This window comes from Gobius niger (assembly GCF_951799975.1).
Source record: "Gobius niger genome assembly, contig: SUPER_10_unloc_3, whole genome shotgun sequence".
Classification (NCBI taxonomy): Eukaryota; Metazoa; Chordata; class Actinopteri; order Gobiiformes; family Gobiidae; genus Gobius; species Gobius niger.
In genome coordinates, this window is record NW_027639330.1 from 267,501 (window position 1) to 284,613 (window position 17,113).

The 17,113-nt window shown below is 51.6% G+C and overlaps 1 protein-coding gene across 1 annotated transcript in view; it reads right to left on the reverse strand.

The window, feature by feature from the left end:
• Positions 1 to 16,825, reverse strand: part of rapgefl1 (Rap guanine nucleotide exchange factor (GEF)-like 1) — a 42,284-nt gene extending 25,459 nt beyond the window's left edge. Inside the window, exons 1-5 of the mRNA XM_079583020.1 lie at positions 16,678 to 16,825; positions 13,164 to 13,362; positions 11,832 to 11,929; positions 9,084 to 9,196; positions 4,651 to 4,818 (exon numbers count right to left, since the gene is read on the reverse strand). Coding sequence (XP_079439146.1) covers positions 4,651 to 4,818; positions 9,084 to 9,196; positions 11,832 to 11,929; positions 13,164 to 13,362; positions 16,678 to 16,736 — 637 coding nt within the window. The 5' untranslated portion in view covers positions 16,737 to 16,825. The remainder of the gene's footprint in view (positions 1 to 4,650; positions 4,819 to 9,083; positions 9,197 to 11,831; positions 11,930 to 13,163; positions 13,363 to 16,677) is intronic.
• Positions 16,826 to 17,113: the final 288 nt, after the last annotated feature.

Here is a 17,113-nt window from a genome sequence, read left to right on the forward strand (position 1 = left end):
AACCAGGACTTAAACCAGGTCTAAACCAGGACTAAACCAGGGCTAAACCAGGACTAAACCAGGACTAAACCAGGGCTAAACCAGGGCTAAACCAGGACTAAACCAGGACTAAACCAGGACTAAACCAGGGCTAAACCAGGGCTAAAACAGGGCTAAACCAGGACTAAACCAGGACTAAACCAGGGCTAAACCAGGACTAAACCAGGACTAAACCAGGACTAAACCAGGACTAAACCAGGACTAAACCAGGTCTAAACCAGGTCTAAACCAGGACTAAACCAGGTCTAAACCAGGGCTAAACCAGGCCTAAACCAGGGCTAAACCAGGGCCAAACCAGGGCCAAACCAGGACTAAACCAGGGCTAAACCAGGGCTAAACCAGGACTAAACCAGGACTAAACCAGGACTAAACCAGGGCTAAACCAGGACTAAACCAGGACTAAACCAGGGCTAAACCAGGACTAAACCAGGACTAAACCAGGTCTAAACCAGGACTTAAACCAGGTCTAAACCAGGACTAAACCAGGTCTAAACCAGGACTAAACCAGGACTAAACCAGGGCTAAACCAGGGCTAAACCAGGACTAAACCAGGACTAAACCAGGACTAAACCAGGGCTAAACCAGGGCTAAAACAGGGCTAAACCAGGACTAAACCAGGACTAAACCAGGGCTAAACCAGGACTAAACCAGGACTAAACCAGGGCTAAACCAGGACTAAACCAGGACTAAACCAGGGCTAAACCAGGGCTAAAACAGGGCTAAACCAGGACTAAACCAGGACTAAACCAGGGCTAAACCAGGACTAAACCAGGACTAAACCAGGACTAAACCAGGACTAAACCAGGACTAAACCAGGGCAAAACCAGGACTTAACCAGGGCTAAACCAGGGCTAAACCAGGACTTAACCAGGGCTAAACCAGGACTAAACCAGGACTAAACCAGGACTAAACCAGGACTAAACCAGGGCTAAACCAGGACTAAACCAGGACTAAACCAGGACTAAACCGGGACTAAACCGGGACTAAACCGGGACTAAACCAGGGCTAAACCAGGACTAAACCAGGACTAAACCAGGACTAAACCAGGACTAAACCAGGGCTAAACCAGGGCTAAAACAGGGCTAAAACAGGGCTAAACCAGGACTAAACCAGGACTAAACCAGGGCTAAACCAGGGCTAAACCAGGACTAAACCAGAACTAAACCAGGACTAAACCAGGACTAAACCAGGACTTAACCAGGGCTAAACCAGGGCTAAACCAGGGCTAAACCAGGACTAAACCAGGGCTAAACCAGGGCTAAACCAGGGCTAAACCAGGACTAAACCAGGACTAAACCAGGGCTAAACCAGGGCTAAACCAGGACTTAACCAGGGCTAAACCAGGACTTAACCAGGACTAAACCAGGGCTAAACCAGGATTAAACCAGGACTAAACCAGGACTAAACCAGGACTAAACCAGGACTAAACCAGGACTAAACCAGGACTTAACCAGGGCTAAACCAGGGCTAAACCAGGGCTAAACCAGGGCTAAACCAGGGCTAAACCAGGACTAAACCAGGACTAAACCAGGACTAAACCAGGACTAAACTGGGGCTTTTTCATTCATTAATAATTTCATTATTCTCCAATAAGTGTACATTTCAGGCCAGTTTGAATCATTGAACACTTTTAAAGCACAAATCCTGATGTTCCAGATGTTTCTCTTACTGATTCTCTGCACTTTCCTGTTCATTGATTTGTAATACGTTTGAATGTGTTGTTTATGAGTAACTGTCACAGCTGATCCTTTAGGTTAATGAAGGACGTCGTATATACAGTGGGGCAAAAAAGTATTTAGTCAGCCAACAATTGTGCAAGTTCTCCCACTTAAAATAATGACAGAGGTCTGGAATTTTCATCATAGGTTAACTTCAACTGTGAGAGACAGAATGTGAAAAACAAATCCAGGAATTCACATTGTAGGATTTTTAAAGAATTTATTTGTAAATGATGGCGGAAAATAAGTATTTGGTCAATAACACAAATTCAGCTCAATACTTTGTAATATAACCTTTGTTGGCAATAACAGGTCAAACGATTACTATCGGTCTGTACCAGGTTTCCACACACAGGAGCTGGTGTTTTGGCCCATTCCTCCTGCAGATCTTCTTTGGGGCTGTTGCTGAGCAACACAGACTTTCAACTCCCTCCACAGATTTTCTATGGGGTTGATGTCTGGAGACTGGCTAGGCCACTCCAGGACTTTCAAATGCTTCTTACGGAGCCAGTCCTTCGTTGCCCGGGCGGTGTGTTTGGGATCATTGTCATGCTGGAAGACCCAGCCACGTTTCATCTTCAAAGCTCTCACTGATGGAAGGAGGTTTTGACGATACATGGCCCCATTCATTCTTTCCTTAACACGGATCAGTCGTCCTGTCCCTTGGCAGAAAAACAGTCCCAAAGCATGATGTTTCCACCCCCATGCTTCACAGTAGGTCTGGTGTTCTCGGGATGCAGCTCAGTATTCTTCTTCCTCCAAACACGACCAGTTGAGTTTATACCAAAAAGTTGTACTTTGGTTTGATCTGACCACATGACATTCTCCCAATCCTCTGCTGTATCATCCATGTGCCTCTGGCAAACTTCAGACGGGCCTGGACATGCACTGGCTTAAGCAGGGGGACACGTCTGGGATTCCCTGTCGTTGTAGTTACTGATGGTAACCTTTGTTACTTTGGTCCCAGCTCTGCAGGTCCTTCACCAGATCCCCCCGTGTGGTTCTGGGATTGTTGCTCACCGTTCTCATGATCATTGTGACCCCACGGGATGAGATCTTGCGTGGAGCCCCAGATCGAGGGAGATTATCAGTGGTCTTGTATGTCTTCCATGTTCTGATAATTGCTCCCACAGTTGATTTTTTCACACCGAGCTGCTGCCTATTGTAGATTGACTCTTCCCAGTCTGGTGCAGGTCTGCAGTTCTTTTCCTGGTGTCCTTCCACAGCTCTTTGGTCTTGGCCATAGTGGAGTTTGGAGTCTGACTGTTTGAGGCTGTGGACAGGTGTCTTTTATACAGATAACCAGTTCAAACAGGTGCCATTAATACAGGTAACGAGTGGAGGACAGAAGAGCTTCTTAAAGAAGAACTTACAGGTCTGTGAGAGCCAGAGAAGTGACCGAATACTTATTTTCCACCATAATTTACAAATACATTCTTTAAAAATCCTACAATGTGAATTCCTGGATTTTTTTTCACACTCTGTCTCTCACAGTTGAAGTGAACCTATGATGAACATTACAGACCTCTGTCATTATTGTAAGTGGGAGAACTGGCACAATTGGTGGCTGAATAAATACTTGTACATTCTGTCAGCTGATCCCAGACTGGATCAACCACAGGCCCTAAACCTCAGCCCCCGGAGGCGGGACTTACCCCCGGAGGAGGGGGCGGGACTTACCCCCGGAGGAGGAGGCGGGACTTACCCCCGGAGGAGGAGGAGGGACTTACCCCCGGAGGAGGAGGGACTTACCCCCGGAGGAGGAGGCGGGACTTACCCCCGGAGGAGGAGGAGGGACTTACCCCCGGAGGAGGAGGCGGGACTTACCCCCGGAGGAGGGACTTAGCCCCGGAGGAGGAGGAGGAGGAGGGACTTACCCCCGGAGGAGGAGGGACTTACCCCCGGAGGAGGAGGCGGGACTTACCCCCGGAGGAGGAGGAGGGACTTACCCCCGGAGGAGGAGGCGGGACTTACCCCCGGAGGAGGAGGAGGGACTTACCCCCGGAGGAGGAGGCGGGACTTACCCCCAGAGGAGGAGGCGGGACTTACCCCCGGAGGAGGAAGAGGGACTTACCCCCGGAGGAGGAGGAGGGACTTACCCCCGGAGGAGGAGGAGGGACTTACCCCCGGAGGAGGAGGAGGGACTTACCCCCGGAGGAGGAGGCGGGACTTACCCCCGGAGGAGGAGGCGGGACTTACCCCCGGAGGAGGAGGAGGGACTTACCCCCGGAGGAGGAGGAGGGACTTACCCCCGGAGGAGGGACTTACCCCCGGAGGAGGAGGAGGGACTTACCCCCGGAGGAGGAGGAGGAGGGACTTACCCCCGGAGGAGGAGGCGGGACTTACCCCCGGAGGAGGAGGAGGAGGCGGGACTTACCCCCGGAGGAGGAGGCGGGACTTACCCCCGGAGGAGGAGGAGGAGGGACTTACCCCCGGAGGAGGAGGAGGCGGGACTTACCCCCGGAGGAGGAGGCGGGACTTACCCCCGGAGGAGGAGGAGGAGGGACTTACCCCCGGAGGAGGAGGAGGCGGGACTTACCCCCGGAGGAGGAGGCGGGACTTACCCCCGGAGGAGGAGGAGGAGGGACTTACCCCCGGAGGAGGAGGAGGAGGGACTTACCCCCGGAGGAGGAGGAGGAGGCGGGACTTACCCCCGGAGGAGGAGGAGGAGGGACTTACCCCCGGAGGAGGAGGAGGAGGCGGGACTTACCCCCGGAGGAGGAGGAGGAGGCGGGACTTACCCCCGGAGGAGGAGGAGGAGGCGGGACTTACCCCCGGAGGAGGAGGAGGCGGGACTTACCCCCGGAGGAGGAGGAGGAGGCGGGACTTACCCCCGGAGGAGGAGGAGGAGGAGGGACTTACCCCCGGAGGAGGAGGAGGAGGCGGGACTTACCCCCGGAGGAGGTGACTGCCACCAGGATGAGGTGTCCGGGCAGCACCGGCTGGTCCTCGCTGTACTGCAGCTTCTCCCGGACCAGAGCCAGGATCTCGCCCACTTTACAGGACAGTCTGCTGCGGATGGTGACGTACGAGTGGTCCGGGGTGTACACCCTGCAGAAGACTGACACACACACACACACACAATATTAGACACACACACACTATATCAGACACACACACCCTGCAGAAGACTGACACACACACACACACACACAATATTAGACTGACACACACACACCCTGCAGAAGACTGACACACACACACAATATTAGACACACACACCCTGCAGAAGACTGACACACACACACTATATTAGACACACACACCCTGCAGAAGACTGACACACACACACAATATTAGACACACACACCCTGCAGAAGACTGACACACACACACACAATATTAGACACACACACACTATATCAGACACACACACACACACAATATTAGACACACACACTATATTAGACTGACACACACACACACACACCTTTCTCAATAGGAATAAGTCACTACAGGATCATTTGTGGTGATGAGCAGTAACATAGAAGAATAACACATAAGTCTTTTGAAGGAACTCAAAGACACAGATGAGAGTGCTATTGCAGGCTGTAGGCGAGCGAGGTGAAGAGAGTACCCCATCTATAGCCTATACAAAGAACAGGACTAGTTACCATCAAGTTCACATTTCTAGTTCGATTTATGGCCATGTCACAGTTACTTAAGCGCTTTAGCGAAACATCACTATAACATCACTAACATTTTGCTCAGGAAACCTCCGTGTTTGACTCCATGTGGAGCTTGGTTGTGGTGATGGGGCGGCTCGCAGCACATTTCCATTATTTTCAAATCCAAAACTTGACAGATACGCAAGTACAACGTAGTTCATAACCGTGGAATTTAGTGTAAATCCCATCAAAGCTCGTTTGTAGTTCAAAAGTTCACATCTTAAACAACATGATCATTGTCTGACTGTAAGTCACGCTTTACAAACCAGAACCAATGCATTATCATGTAAAGCATCGTGGTGAAAAAACAAATATTAACCTTTGTAAATGAGTTCTTAGTGCTCTTACCATGTTTAACAGGCAGCAGAATAAATAAGGCTCAACAGTGACATCTTATGGTTTAAATGAGCAACAACATCACAAATAAACAGGTGCAGATTCAAACGGATCACATTAGTTCAGGGTTACCCGGTCCGCGGTTAAACCGCGGAATTGGGCGGTTTTTAAAGCCATTCCGCGGGTGAAAAAAACTGTCTGCGGTTTTTTGTCTTGCTGTAATCAATGTTGAATTGATCCAAATCACTATTTCGAAGGCAAATCCAAAGCTCTGTAAGCTGCTTTTTCAATAAGGGGGGGAAATAGGGGCGGTTTCTCATAATCGCAGCAGCACATGGGCTCTGTTAACTAGTAAACAATATTGAAAATTCCAGCCGCGCCGTATGTCCGCGGGTTTTCCGCGGTTTTCAGATATTTTTGGCGGGTTTGGCTGCCCGGACCTGGCAACCCTGCATTAGTTCAGCGTTTAGCGTCACAGATATGACTGTACTGTACTGAAAAAAATTACCAAAAAAATGACAAAAAATGGACAAAAAAGTGATAAAAATTTGACAAAAAATGCGAATAATTTTGACGAAAAACTGACAAAAAAGTGACAATGGACAACAACAAAAATGACCAAAAAAATTGACAAAAATGAGACGACAGCCCAACAAAAAAAGTGATGAAAAAAAATCTGATGTGAGGAAAAAGATCAATTTAGTTTTGTAGGTCTTAACTTTCAAATGAGGTGTTACACTAAAGCTGAACTGGAGAAAAAGCTCTCGGTTCAGGCGGGAGTTAAGAGGTTAAAACGCGGGTCAGAAATATTAGTTTTAACGGCGAGCGCGAGGAGAAGCGCGCGAGGCTAAGTGAGCTAACGGCTAACGGCTAGTTTCAGATGATTTCAGGTGTTTCGCCGCACACGGTCCACACAGATCATCTACATGTTAGACAGAGTGGTGGTCACCTCCAGATGTTCAGTCCAGACTCACCTCAGCCTCTTCCAAACCCTTCAGCAGAGCGTCCAGCGGGTCTGTTTCCCACATCAGCTTCAGTTAGCATGTAGCTGCTACTTAGCTCCGTTTGTAGCTTAACGTTTGGAGGTTTTTTTAGCGGTGAAAGCGGCAGACGGGGGCGGGTCCGTCTCTCCTCGGCCCCCGGGGTTCATCTTGGATTTAGGAAGGCTCCGTTTATCCTCAAAGCGGGAGAGTTTTCTGCACTTTGAGCCTTCAGGTTCAAGTTAGTGACCGGCCGCTCTCGCGCTGGTGGACTCACTGGAGCGCGAGACAGACGCAGAGGCGGCAAAAGGAGGGGGCGGGCTCAGCTGTGTCGACCAATCTGTTTAGGCCAATTACAGGCGTTCACGAGCACGCAAACGTTAACGTCATAGAAATAAAAGTAAGAGAGACGAAATACGGACGTCACGCCGCCATCTTGGTCCGGTACATGTTATTAAGCAGCCAATGTAATGTAATGGAGCTGTTGGCATTTTTCTGATAAAACCCATCAAAACAACACATGCAAGTCTGATCATTAGGATTAAGGACAGTTTGATATGTTTGCAATACACCTGCCACATTTTAAAGTTTTAAAATTAGCCCAATAATTATTATCGGTAACAAACTAGCAACACAAACTGACATGAACGTTTTGTCAGACTGATTGTAACAACCAGAGAAAGTGACCAAAATATAAACTATAAATAACAGTTCATGCCTGTGAAAGATGTGACATATTTCACAGTATTTATAAACGTTTCTGTGGTTTCTTTATCATGTGCGTGTCATAAGATGATGTTTAAAGTCCATTACATGTGAATTTGTGACTCGTGAAAAGCCCAAACTTGAACGTGATTTAGCTTTTAGCTCGGACGACACTTTTAGACTTTGTATCTGAAGTAAATGATCCAAAGGTCTGCACATTTATTCATGATTCCTAACGAGGCTTTGGTCTAAACGTGGCCGATGGGTCTTGTGTTTAGTGGCTAATGCTAACGGCTATAGGGAAAACACATTGAACCGGCTAATGGATCGCGGAGTAGCTTCTTTGCTAACTGTCCGCATGCATGAGGATGGAATAACGCTTCTGCTTTTTATTTCTATGGTTCACATGCCCTGGCAGAATTTTGGATTTTAAATGAATAATAACGACACAAGTCACTGTATGTTAACGGAAAGCATTACACGCCTGACACACAAGATGGCGCCGCATGGAATTGTGGGAGAAATGTGACGTCATCAGAAATCTCTCTATAGCAGGGGTGTCCGAACTGTGTCCAACAATTTAACCCCTTAACTCCCGCCTGAACCGAGCACATTTTCTCCAGTTTGGCTTTACCCCAATCCAAAAGCTTCTGGGAAAAAGGTGTGAAAATAGAAACAAAACTGAGACGAAAACAATGATGGAAAAAAGGGACAAAAAGTGACGAAAAAATTGACAAAAAAATCACGAAAAAATGACAAAAAATCACGAAAAAATGACAAAAAATTGATAAAAAATTGACAAAAATCACAAAAAAACGACAAAAAATCGATAAAAAAAATTGACAAAAAAATCTCGAAAAAATGACAAAAATTTGATAAAAAAAAATGACAAAAAATGACAAAAAAATGACAAAAAATTGACGAAAAAGTGGAAAAAATGTCACAAAATTTGACAAAAAAGGGAGAAAACTTTGACAAAAAAATTACGAAAAAATGACAAAAATTTGATAAAAATGTGACAAAAAATGACCAAAAAAATCACGAAAAAATGACTAAAATGTGATAAACATTTGACAAAAAATCACAAAAAAATGATAAAAATTTGACCAAAAAAATCACGAAAAAATGACCATAAAGTGACAAAAATGTGACAAAAAATAGACGGAAAAATTACCCCCCAAAAAAGACCCAAAAAATTACAAAAATGAGTTGAATACCCCAAAAAAAATGATGGAAAAAAAAATGTGATGACGTGATGAAAAAGATCCATTTAGATGAGTTTTGTAGATCTTTCAAATGAGGCGTTACACTGGCCTACAGGATTTGGGTAAAGCTGAACAGGACAACATGCTATAGGCAGGTTACCATGGTAATCAAATGTCATTTCATCACAGAGAGACGATCATGAAGCTAATAAATCCTCTCAAACGATCAGCCGGGGCTTCGCTAACCGCCATTTTGTTTCGCTAACCGCCATTTTGATTTGTGACGCTAACACTGGATTCTTTAATACACATCACGTCAGGGTTTCTTTGTTTCCAGTTTCTTCAGTTTTCCTCCTGACCTTTGACCTCCTGACCTCCTGACCTCCTGACCTCTGACCTGTTATGAGTGAGCGAAGTGTGTGGATGCCGTACTTTCGTCGGAGCCCCTGAAGGCCTCGCGCGGCTGCAGGCAGGCGTCGATCCGGCGGAAGTGTCGGAACAGCGGCCGCACCTGCTTCTTCCTGGTTTCCTTCTCCTCCTCACACCTGGAGCACAGAGAGCGGTATTATGCTTTTATTGTGAAGGTCTACAGGAAGTGTGGCGCCTCTGAAACCTGCTGTGTTTTATTGTGAAGGTCTACAGGAAGTGTGGCGCCTCTGAAACCTGTGTGTGTTTTACTGTGAAGGTCTACAGGAAGTGTGGCGCCTCTGAAACCTGTGTGTGTTTTACTGTGAAGGTCTACAGGAAGTGTGACACCTCTGAAACCTGCTGTGGGTTTTACTGTGAAGGTCTACAGGAAGTGTGGCGCCTCTGAAACCTGTTGTGTCTTTACTGTGAAGGTCTACAGGAAGTGTGGCGCCTCTGAAACCTGCTGTGTTTTATCGTGAAGGTCTACAGGAAGTGTGACGCCTCTGAAACCTGCTGTGTTTTACTGTGAAGGTCTACAGGAAGTGTGGCGCCTCTGAAACCTGCTGTGTTTTACTGTGAAGGTCTACAGGAAGTGTGACGCCTCTGAAACCTGCTGTGTTTTACTGTGAAGGTCTACAGGAAGTGTGACGCCTCTGAAACCTGCTGTGGGTTTTATTGTGAAGGTCTACAGGAAGTGTGACGCCTCTGGAACCTGCTGTGGGTTTTACTGTGAAGGTCTACAGGAAGTGTGACGCCTCTGAAACCTGCTGTGTTTTACTGTGAAGGTCTACAGGAAGTGTGACGCCTCTGAAACCTGCTGTGGTTTATTGTGAAGGTCTACAGGAAGTGTGGCGCCTCTGAAACCTGCTGTGGGTTTTACTGTGAAGGTCTACAGGAAGTGTGACGCCTCTGAAACCTGCTGTGTTTTACTGTGAAGGTCTACAGGAAGTGTGGCGCCTCTGAAACCTGCTGTGGGTTTTATTGTGAAGGTCTACAGGAAGTGTGACGCCTCTGAAACCTGCTGTGGGTTTTACTGTGAAGGTCTACAGGAAGTGTGGCTCCTCTGAAACCTGTGTGGGTTTTATTGTGAAGGTCTACAGGAAGTGTGGCGCCTCTGGAACCTGCTGTGTTTTATTGTGAAGGTCTACAGGAAGTGTGGCGCCTCTGAAACCTGCTGTGTCTTTACTGTGAAGGTCTACAGGAAGTGTGACGCCTCTGAAACCTGCTGTGTTTTATTGTGAAGGTCTACAGGAAGTGTGGCCTCTGAAACCTGCTGTGTTTTATTGTGAAGGTCTACAGGAAGTGTGGCGCCTCTGAAACCTGTGTGAGTTTTACTGTGAAGGTCTACAGGAAGTGTGGCCTCTGAAACCTGCTGTGTTTTACTGTGAAGGTCTACAGGAAGTGTGACGCCTCTGAAACCTGCTGTGGGTTTTATTGTGAAGGTCTACAGGAAGTGTGGCGCCTCTGAAACCTGCTGTGTTTTACTGTGAAGGTCTACAGGAAGTGTGACGCCTCTGAAACCTGCTGTGTTTTATTGTGAAGGTCTACAGGAAGTGTGACGCCTCTGAAACCTGCTGTGTTTTACTGTGAAGGTCTACAGGAAGTGTGGCGCCTCTGAAACCTGCTGTGTTTTATTGTGAAGGTCTACAGGAAGTGTGACGCCTCTGAAACCTGCTGTGTTTTACTGTGAAGGTCTACAGGAAGTGTGGCGCCTCTGAAACCTGCTGTGTTTTATCGTGAAGGTCTACAGAAAGTGTGGCCTCTGAAACCTGCTGTGTTTTACTGTGAAGGTCTACAGGAAGTGTGGCGCCTCTGAAACCTGCTGTGGTTTTATTGTGAAGGTCTACAGGAAGTGTGACGTCTCTGAAACCTGCTGTGTTTTATTGTGAAGGTCTACAGGAAGTGTGACGCCTCTGAAACCTGCTGTGTTTTATTGTGAAGGTCTACAGGAAGTGTGACGCCTCTGAAACCTGCTGTGTTTTATTGTGAAGGTCTACAGGAAGTGTGACGCCTCTGAAACCTGCTGTGTTTTACTGTGAAGGTCTACAGGAAGTGTGACGCCTCTGAAACCTGCTGTGTTTTACTGTGAAGGTCTACAGGAAGTGTGGCCTCTGAAACCTGCTGTGGGTTTTACTGTGAAGGTCTACAGGAAGTGCGGCGCCTCTGAAACCTGCTGTGTTTTATTGTGAAGGTCTACAGGAAGTGTGACGCCTCTGAAACCTGCTGTGTTTTACTGTGAAGGTCTACAGGAAGTGTGACGCCTCTGAAACCTGCTGTGGTTTATTGTGAAGGTCTACAGGAAGTGTGGCGCCTCTGAAACCTGCTGTGTTTTATTGTGAAGGTCTACAGGAAGTGTGGCGCCTCTGAAACCTGCTGTGGTTTATTGTGAAGGTCTACAGGAAGTGTGACGCCTCTGAAACCTGCTGTGTTTTACTGTGAAGGTCTACAGGAAGTGTGGCCTCTGAAACCTGCTGTGTTTTACTGTGAAGGTCTACAGGAAGTGTGACGCCTCTGAAACCTGCTGTGTTTTACTGTGAAGGTCTACAGGAAGTGTGACGCCTCTGAAACCTGCTGTGTGTTATTGTGAAGGTCTACAGGAAGTGTGACGCCTCTGAAACCTTCTGTGTTTTATTGTGAAGGTCTACAGGAAGTGTGGCGCCTCTGAAACCTGCTGTGTTTTATTGTGAAGGTCTACAGGAAGTGTGACGCCTCTGAAACCTGCTATGTTTTATTGTGAAGGTCTACAGGAAGTGTGGTTGAGGAAAGGCTCACGGGGAGTGCAGGATCTCGGTCCATCGCTGCAGTTTGAGGACGTCCTCCACCAGCTCCGGGAAGCGGCTCAGGTCCTGCACGGCCGACAGGTACAGCTCCTGGAGACAGACGGAGACGTGAGACGTGAGACGAGACGTGAGACGAGAGACGAGAGACAAACAGTGGAGAGGACAGACCAGAGGCAAGAGAACTTCCTTTTAAAAGCTCCTCGGTGGCTCCGGGGGTGGATGAGATTCGCCCTGAGTACCTTAAGTCTCTGGATGTTGTAGGACTGTCTTGGCTGACACGTCTCTGCAACATCGCGTGGCGGTCGGGGACAGTGCCCCTGGATTGGCAGACCGGGGTGGTGGTCCCTCTCTTTAAGAAGGGGGATCGGAGGGTGTGTTCCAATTACAGAGGAATCACCCTCCTTAGCCTCCCCGGTAAGGTCTATTCCAGGTGCTGGAGAGGAGGATCCGGCCGATAGTTGAACCTCGGATCCAGGAGGAACAATGCGGTTTTCGTCCTGGTCGTGGCACACTGGACCAGCTCTATACCCTTCATCGGGTGCTTGAGGGTTCGTGGGAGTTCGCCCAACCAGTCCACATGTGTTTTGTGGATCTGGAGAAAGCGTTCGACCGCGTCCCTCGTGGTGCCCTGTGGGGGGTGCTCCGGGAGTATGGGGTCCGGTTCATTGCCGGCAGTAAGTCAGACCTGTTCCCGGTGCGTGTTGGTCTCCTCAGGGCTGCCCTTTGTCACCGGTTCTGTTCATTACTTTTATGGACAGAATTTCTCGGCGCAGCCAGGGGCCGGAGGGGCCGGAGGGCGTCCCCCCTCACCTTGGGGAACAGGGTGCTCCTCACCTTGGGGAACAGGGTGCTCCTCACCTTGGGGAACAGGGTGCTCCTCACCTTGGGGAACAGGGTGCTCCTCACCTTGGGGAACAGGGTGCTCCTCACCTTGGGGAACAGGGTGCTCCTCACCTTGGGGAACAGGGTGCTCCTCACCTTGGGGAACAGCGTGCTCCTCACCTTAGGGAACAGGGTGCTCCTCACCTTGGGGAACAGGGTGCTCCTCACCTTGGGGAACAGCGTGCTCCTCCCCCCCCCTCACCTTGGGGAACAGGGTGCTCCTCACCTTGGGGAACAGCGTGCTCCTCACCTTAGGGAACAGGGTGCTCCTCACCTTGGGGAACAGGGTGCTCCTCACCTTGGGGAACAGGGTGCTCCTCACCTTGGGGAACAGGGTGCTCCTCACCTTGGGGAACAGCGTGCTCCTCACCTTGGGGAACAGGGTGCTCCTCACCTTGGGGAACAGGGTGCTCCTCACCTTGGGGAACAGCGTGCTCCTCACCTTGGGGAACAGGGTGCTCCTCTCCCGCTCCTCCTGCAGCAGTTCTCTGTACGTGTCCAGGTATCTGAAGGCGACGCTGAGCACGGCCTGTTTCCGCTCCATGGCCGCGCTGTCGTCCTCGTCCACCAGGGGGAGCTCCGCCTCCTGCTGAGGCTCCTCCTCCAGGGGGCGCTCTCTGCCGTCGGGCTCCAGGCGGTATCTGTGTGGGGTTAAGGACTGACCTTTGCCACAACTGAACAAACCCAACACACTTTCTATTTACAGACAAACAAAAACGTGTGTGTGTGTGTGTGTGTGTGTGTGTGTGTGTGTGCACGGCGTGTATGTGTGTATGTGTGTATGTGTGTGTGTGTGTGTGTGTGTGTGTGTGTATGTGTGTGTGTGTGTGTGTGTGTGTGTGTGCGTGTGTGCGTGCGTGCGTGCGTGGGTGTGTGGGTGTGTGTGTGTATGTGTGTATGTGCGTGCACGAGCCTGTTGTTGTGTCAGATTCCGGAGCAGGCCTGGACTCGCCGGAGCCGGATCAGCCGGTCTTTACAGTCGCACAGTTCACTCTCTCCGCACGACCGCAGCCACAGCCGCCCCGAGGCAGCCTGACGGGGGCGCCGCTGCCTATCTGTACAGTCAGCCCCCCCCCCCCCCCCACGACCCACCCACTCACTGCTGTCACTCAGGCCGAGGGAGTGTGGATCAGAAACAGGGTCAGCAGCAGCAAGGGGGCGGGGCTTACTCCTCCTCACTGACCCCCTGAGGAGAGCGAGGGGGCGGGGCTTACTGACCCCCTGAGGAGAGCGAGGGGCGGGGCTTACTCCTCCTCACTGACCCCCTGAGGAGAGCGAGGGGGCGGGGCTTACTCCTCCTCACTGACCCCCTGAGGAGAGCGAGGGGGCGGGGCTTACTCCTCCTCACTGACCCCCCTGAGGAGAGCGAGGGGGGCGGGGCTTACTCCTCCTCACTGACCCCCTGAGGAGAGCGAGGGGGCGGGGCTTACTCCTCCTCACTGACCCCCTGAGGAGAGCGAGGGGGTCGGGGCTTACTCCTCCTCACTGACCCCCTGAGGAGAGCGAGGGGGCGGGGCTTGACTCCTCCTCACTGACCCCCTGAGGAGAGCGAGGGGGGGGCGGGGCTTACTCCTCCTCACTGACCCCCTGAGGAGAGCGAGGGGGCGGGGCTTACTCCTCCTCACTGACCCCTGAGGAGAGCGAGGGGGCGGGGCTTACTCCTCCTCACTGACCCCCTGAGGAGAGCGAGGGGGCGGGGCTTACTCCTCCTCACTGACCCCCTGAGGAGAGCGAGGGGGCGGGGCTTACTCCTCCTCACTGACCCCCTGAGGAGAGCGAGGGGGCGGGGCTTACTCCTCCTCACTGACCCCCTGAGGAGAGCGAGGGGGCGGGGCTTACTCCTCCTCACTGAGGGGCGGGGCTTACTCTTCACTGACCCCCTGAGGAGAGCGAGGGGCGGGGCTTACTCCTCCTCACTGACCCCCTGAGGAGAGCGAGGGGCGGGGCTTACTCCTCCTCACTGACCCCCCTGAGGAGAGCGAGGGGGTGGGGCTTACTCCTCCTCACTGAGGGGCGGGGCTTACTCTTCACTGACCCCCTGAGGAGAGCGAGGGGCGGGGCTTACTCCTCCTCACTGAGGGGCGGGGCTTACTCCTCCTCACTGACCCCCTGAGGAGAGCGAGGGGCGGGGCTTACTCCTCCTCACTGAGGGGCGGGGCTTACTCCTCCTCACTGACCCCCTGAGGAGAGCGAGGGGGCGGGGCTTACTCCTCCTCACTGACCCCCTGAGGAGAGCGAGGGGGCGGGGCTTACTCCTCCTCACTGACCCCCTGAGGAGAGCGAGGGGGCGGGGCTTACTCCTCCTCACTGAGGGGCGGGGCTTACTCCTCCTCACTGACCCCCTGAGGAGAGCGAGGGGGCGGGGCTTACTCCTCCTCACTGAGGGGCGGGGCTTACTCCTCCTCACTGACCCCCTGAGGAGAGCGAGGGGGCGGGGCTTACTCCTCCTCACTGACCCCCTGAGGAGAGCGAGGGGGCGGGGCTTACTCCTCCTCACTGAGGGGCGGGGCTTACTCTTCACTGACCCCCTGAGGAGAGCGAGGGGCGGGGCTTACTCCTCCTCACTGACCCCCTGAGGAGAGCGAGGGGCGGGGCTTACTCCTCCTCACTGACCCCCTGAGGAGAGCGAGGGGGTGGGGCTTACTCCTCCTCACTGAGGGGCGGGGCTTACTCTTCACTGACCCCCTGAGGAGAGCGAGGGGCGGGGCTTACTCCTCCTCACTGAGGGGCGGGGCTTACTCCTCCTCACTGACCCCCTGAGGAGAGCGAGGGGGCGGGGCTTACTCTTCACTGACCCCCTGAGGAGAGCGAGGGGGCGGGGCTTACTCCTCCTCACTGACCCCCTGAGGAGAGCGAGGGGGCGGGGCTTACTCTTCACTGACCCCCTGAGGAGAGCGAGGGGGCGGGGCTTACTCCTCCTCACTGACCCCCTGAGGAGAGCGAGGGGGCGGGGCTTACTCCTCCTCACTGACCCCCTGAGGAGAGCGAGGGGGCGGGGCTTACTCCTCCTCACTGACCCCCTGAGGAGAGCGAGGGGGCGGGGCTTACTCCTCCTCACTGAGGGGCGGGGCTTACTCCTCCTCACTGACCCCCTGAGGAGAGCGAGGGGGCGGGGCTTACTCCTCCTCACTGAGGGGCGGGGCTTACTCCTCCTCACTGACCCCCTGAGGAGAGCGAGGGGGCGGGGCTTACTCCTCCTCACTGAGGGGCGGGGCTTACTCCTCCTCACTGACCCCCTGAGGAGAGCGAGGGGGCGGGGCTTACTCCTCCTCACTGAGGGGCGGGGCTTACTCCTCCTCACTGACCCCCTGAGGAGAGCGAGGGGGCGGGGCTTACTCCTCCTCACTGACCCCCTGAGGAGAGCGAGGGGCGGGGCTTACTCCTCCTCACTGAGGGGCGGGGCTTACTCTTCACTGACCCCCTGAGGAGAGCGAGGGGGCGGGGCTTAAGGTGAGGTGGATTAAAAACACCTGCTCCTTTAAATGGGCGCATTTTCTCCAGCTCAGCTTTACCCAAATCTGAAAGCTAAACAAATGATAAATCATTCGCTGTTTTTGCCCAATTTTATTTAATTAAAAAAAAAAAAAGTGGATTTTTTCTTATTTATAAATGTATATATTTATATTTATAGATTATTTCTTGTATGTAAATATTTCCCCCTCACTCTCACGTACTAATACTTCACACTGAGGATGGTTAAAGTACTGGTATTCAAAGTATTTAACCTCTAAGCCCCGCCTTAACCGAGCGCACTCTCTCCAGCTCAGCTTTACCCAAATCTGAAAGGTCCCAGCCCACAGGCCGCAGTGACAGACCTGCTGACGGTGACGGTTTCAGAAGCTTTCAGATTTGGGTAAAGCCGGGTGGCAGTGGTGCCCGTGGACACGCCCCCCTCCCGTGGACACGCCCCCTCCCGTGCGCTCTCACGTGCGCGCCTCTCACGTGCACGAGGATACTGCTGCAGGAGGAGCTGTTGGAACCTGTCGGCCGTCAGGAAGATGAGGTGCGTGAGCATGAAGTCGTCCAGCAGCGTCTCTGCCAAACACAAACAGCTCCGTTATTATGGGATGGAGCCGAGCCGTCGCCCCCGGCAACGGCTCGTAAACGCCTCCACAGAGCAGGATCTGACATCAGCCCGAGTCAGACCTTCAAAATAAAGTCACTTTCTCTCAGGCCTTTATTTTGGCATCATCATGTACTATATGCAGTATATGCAGTAGTATATGCAGTAGTAGTAGTAGTAGTAGTAGCAGTAGTATGTGCAGTATATGCAGTAGTATGTGCAGTAGTATATGCAGTTGTATATGCAGTAGTATATGCAGTAGTATGTGCAGTATATGCAGTAGTATGTGCAGTATATGCAGTAGTATATGCAGTAGTAGTAGCAGTAGT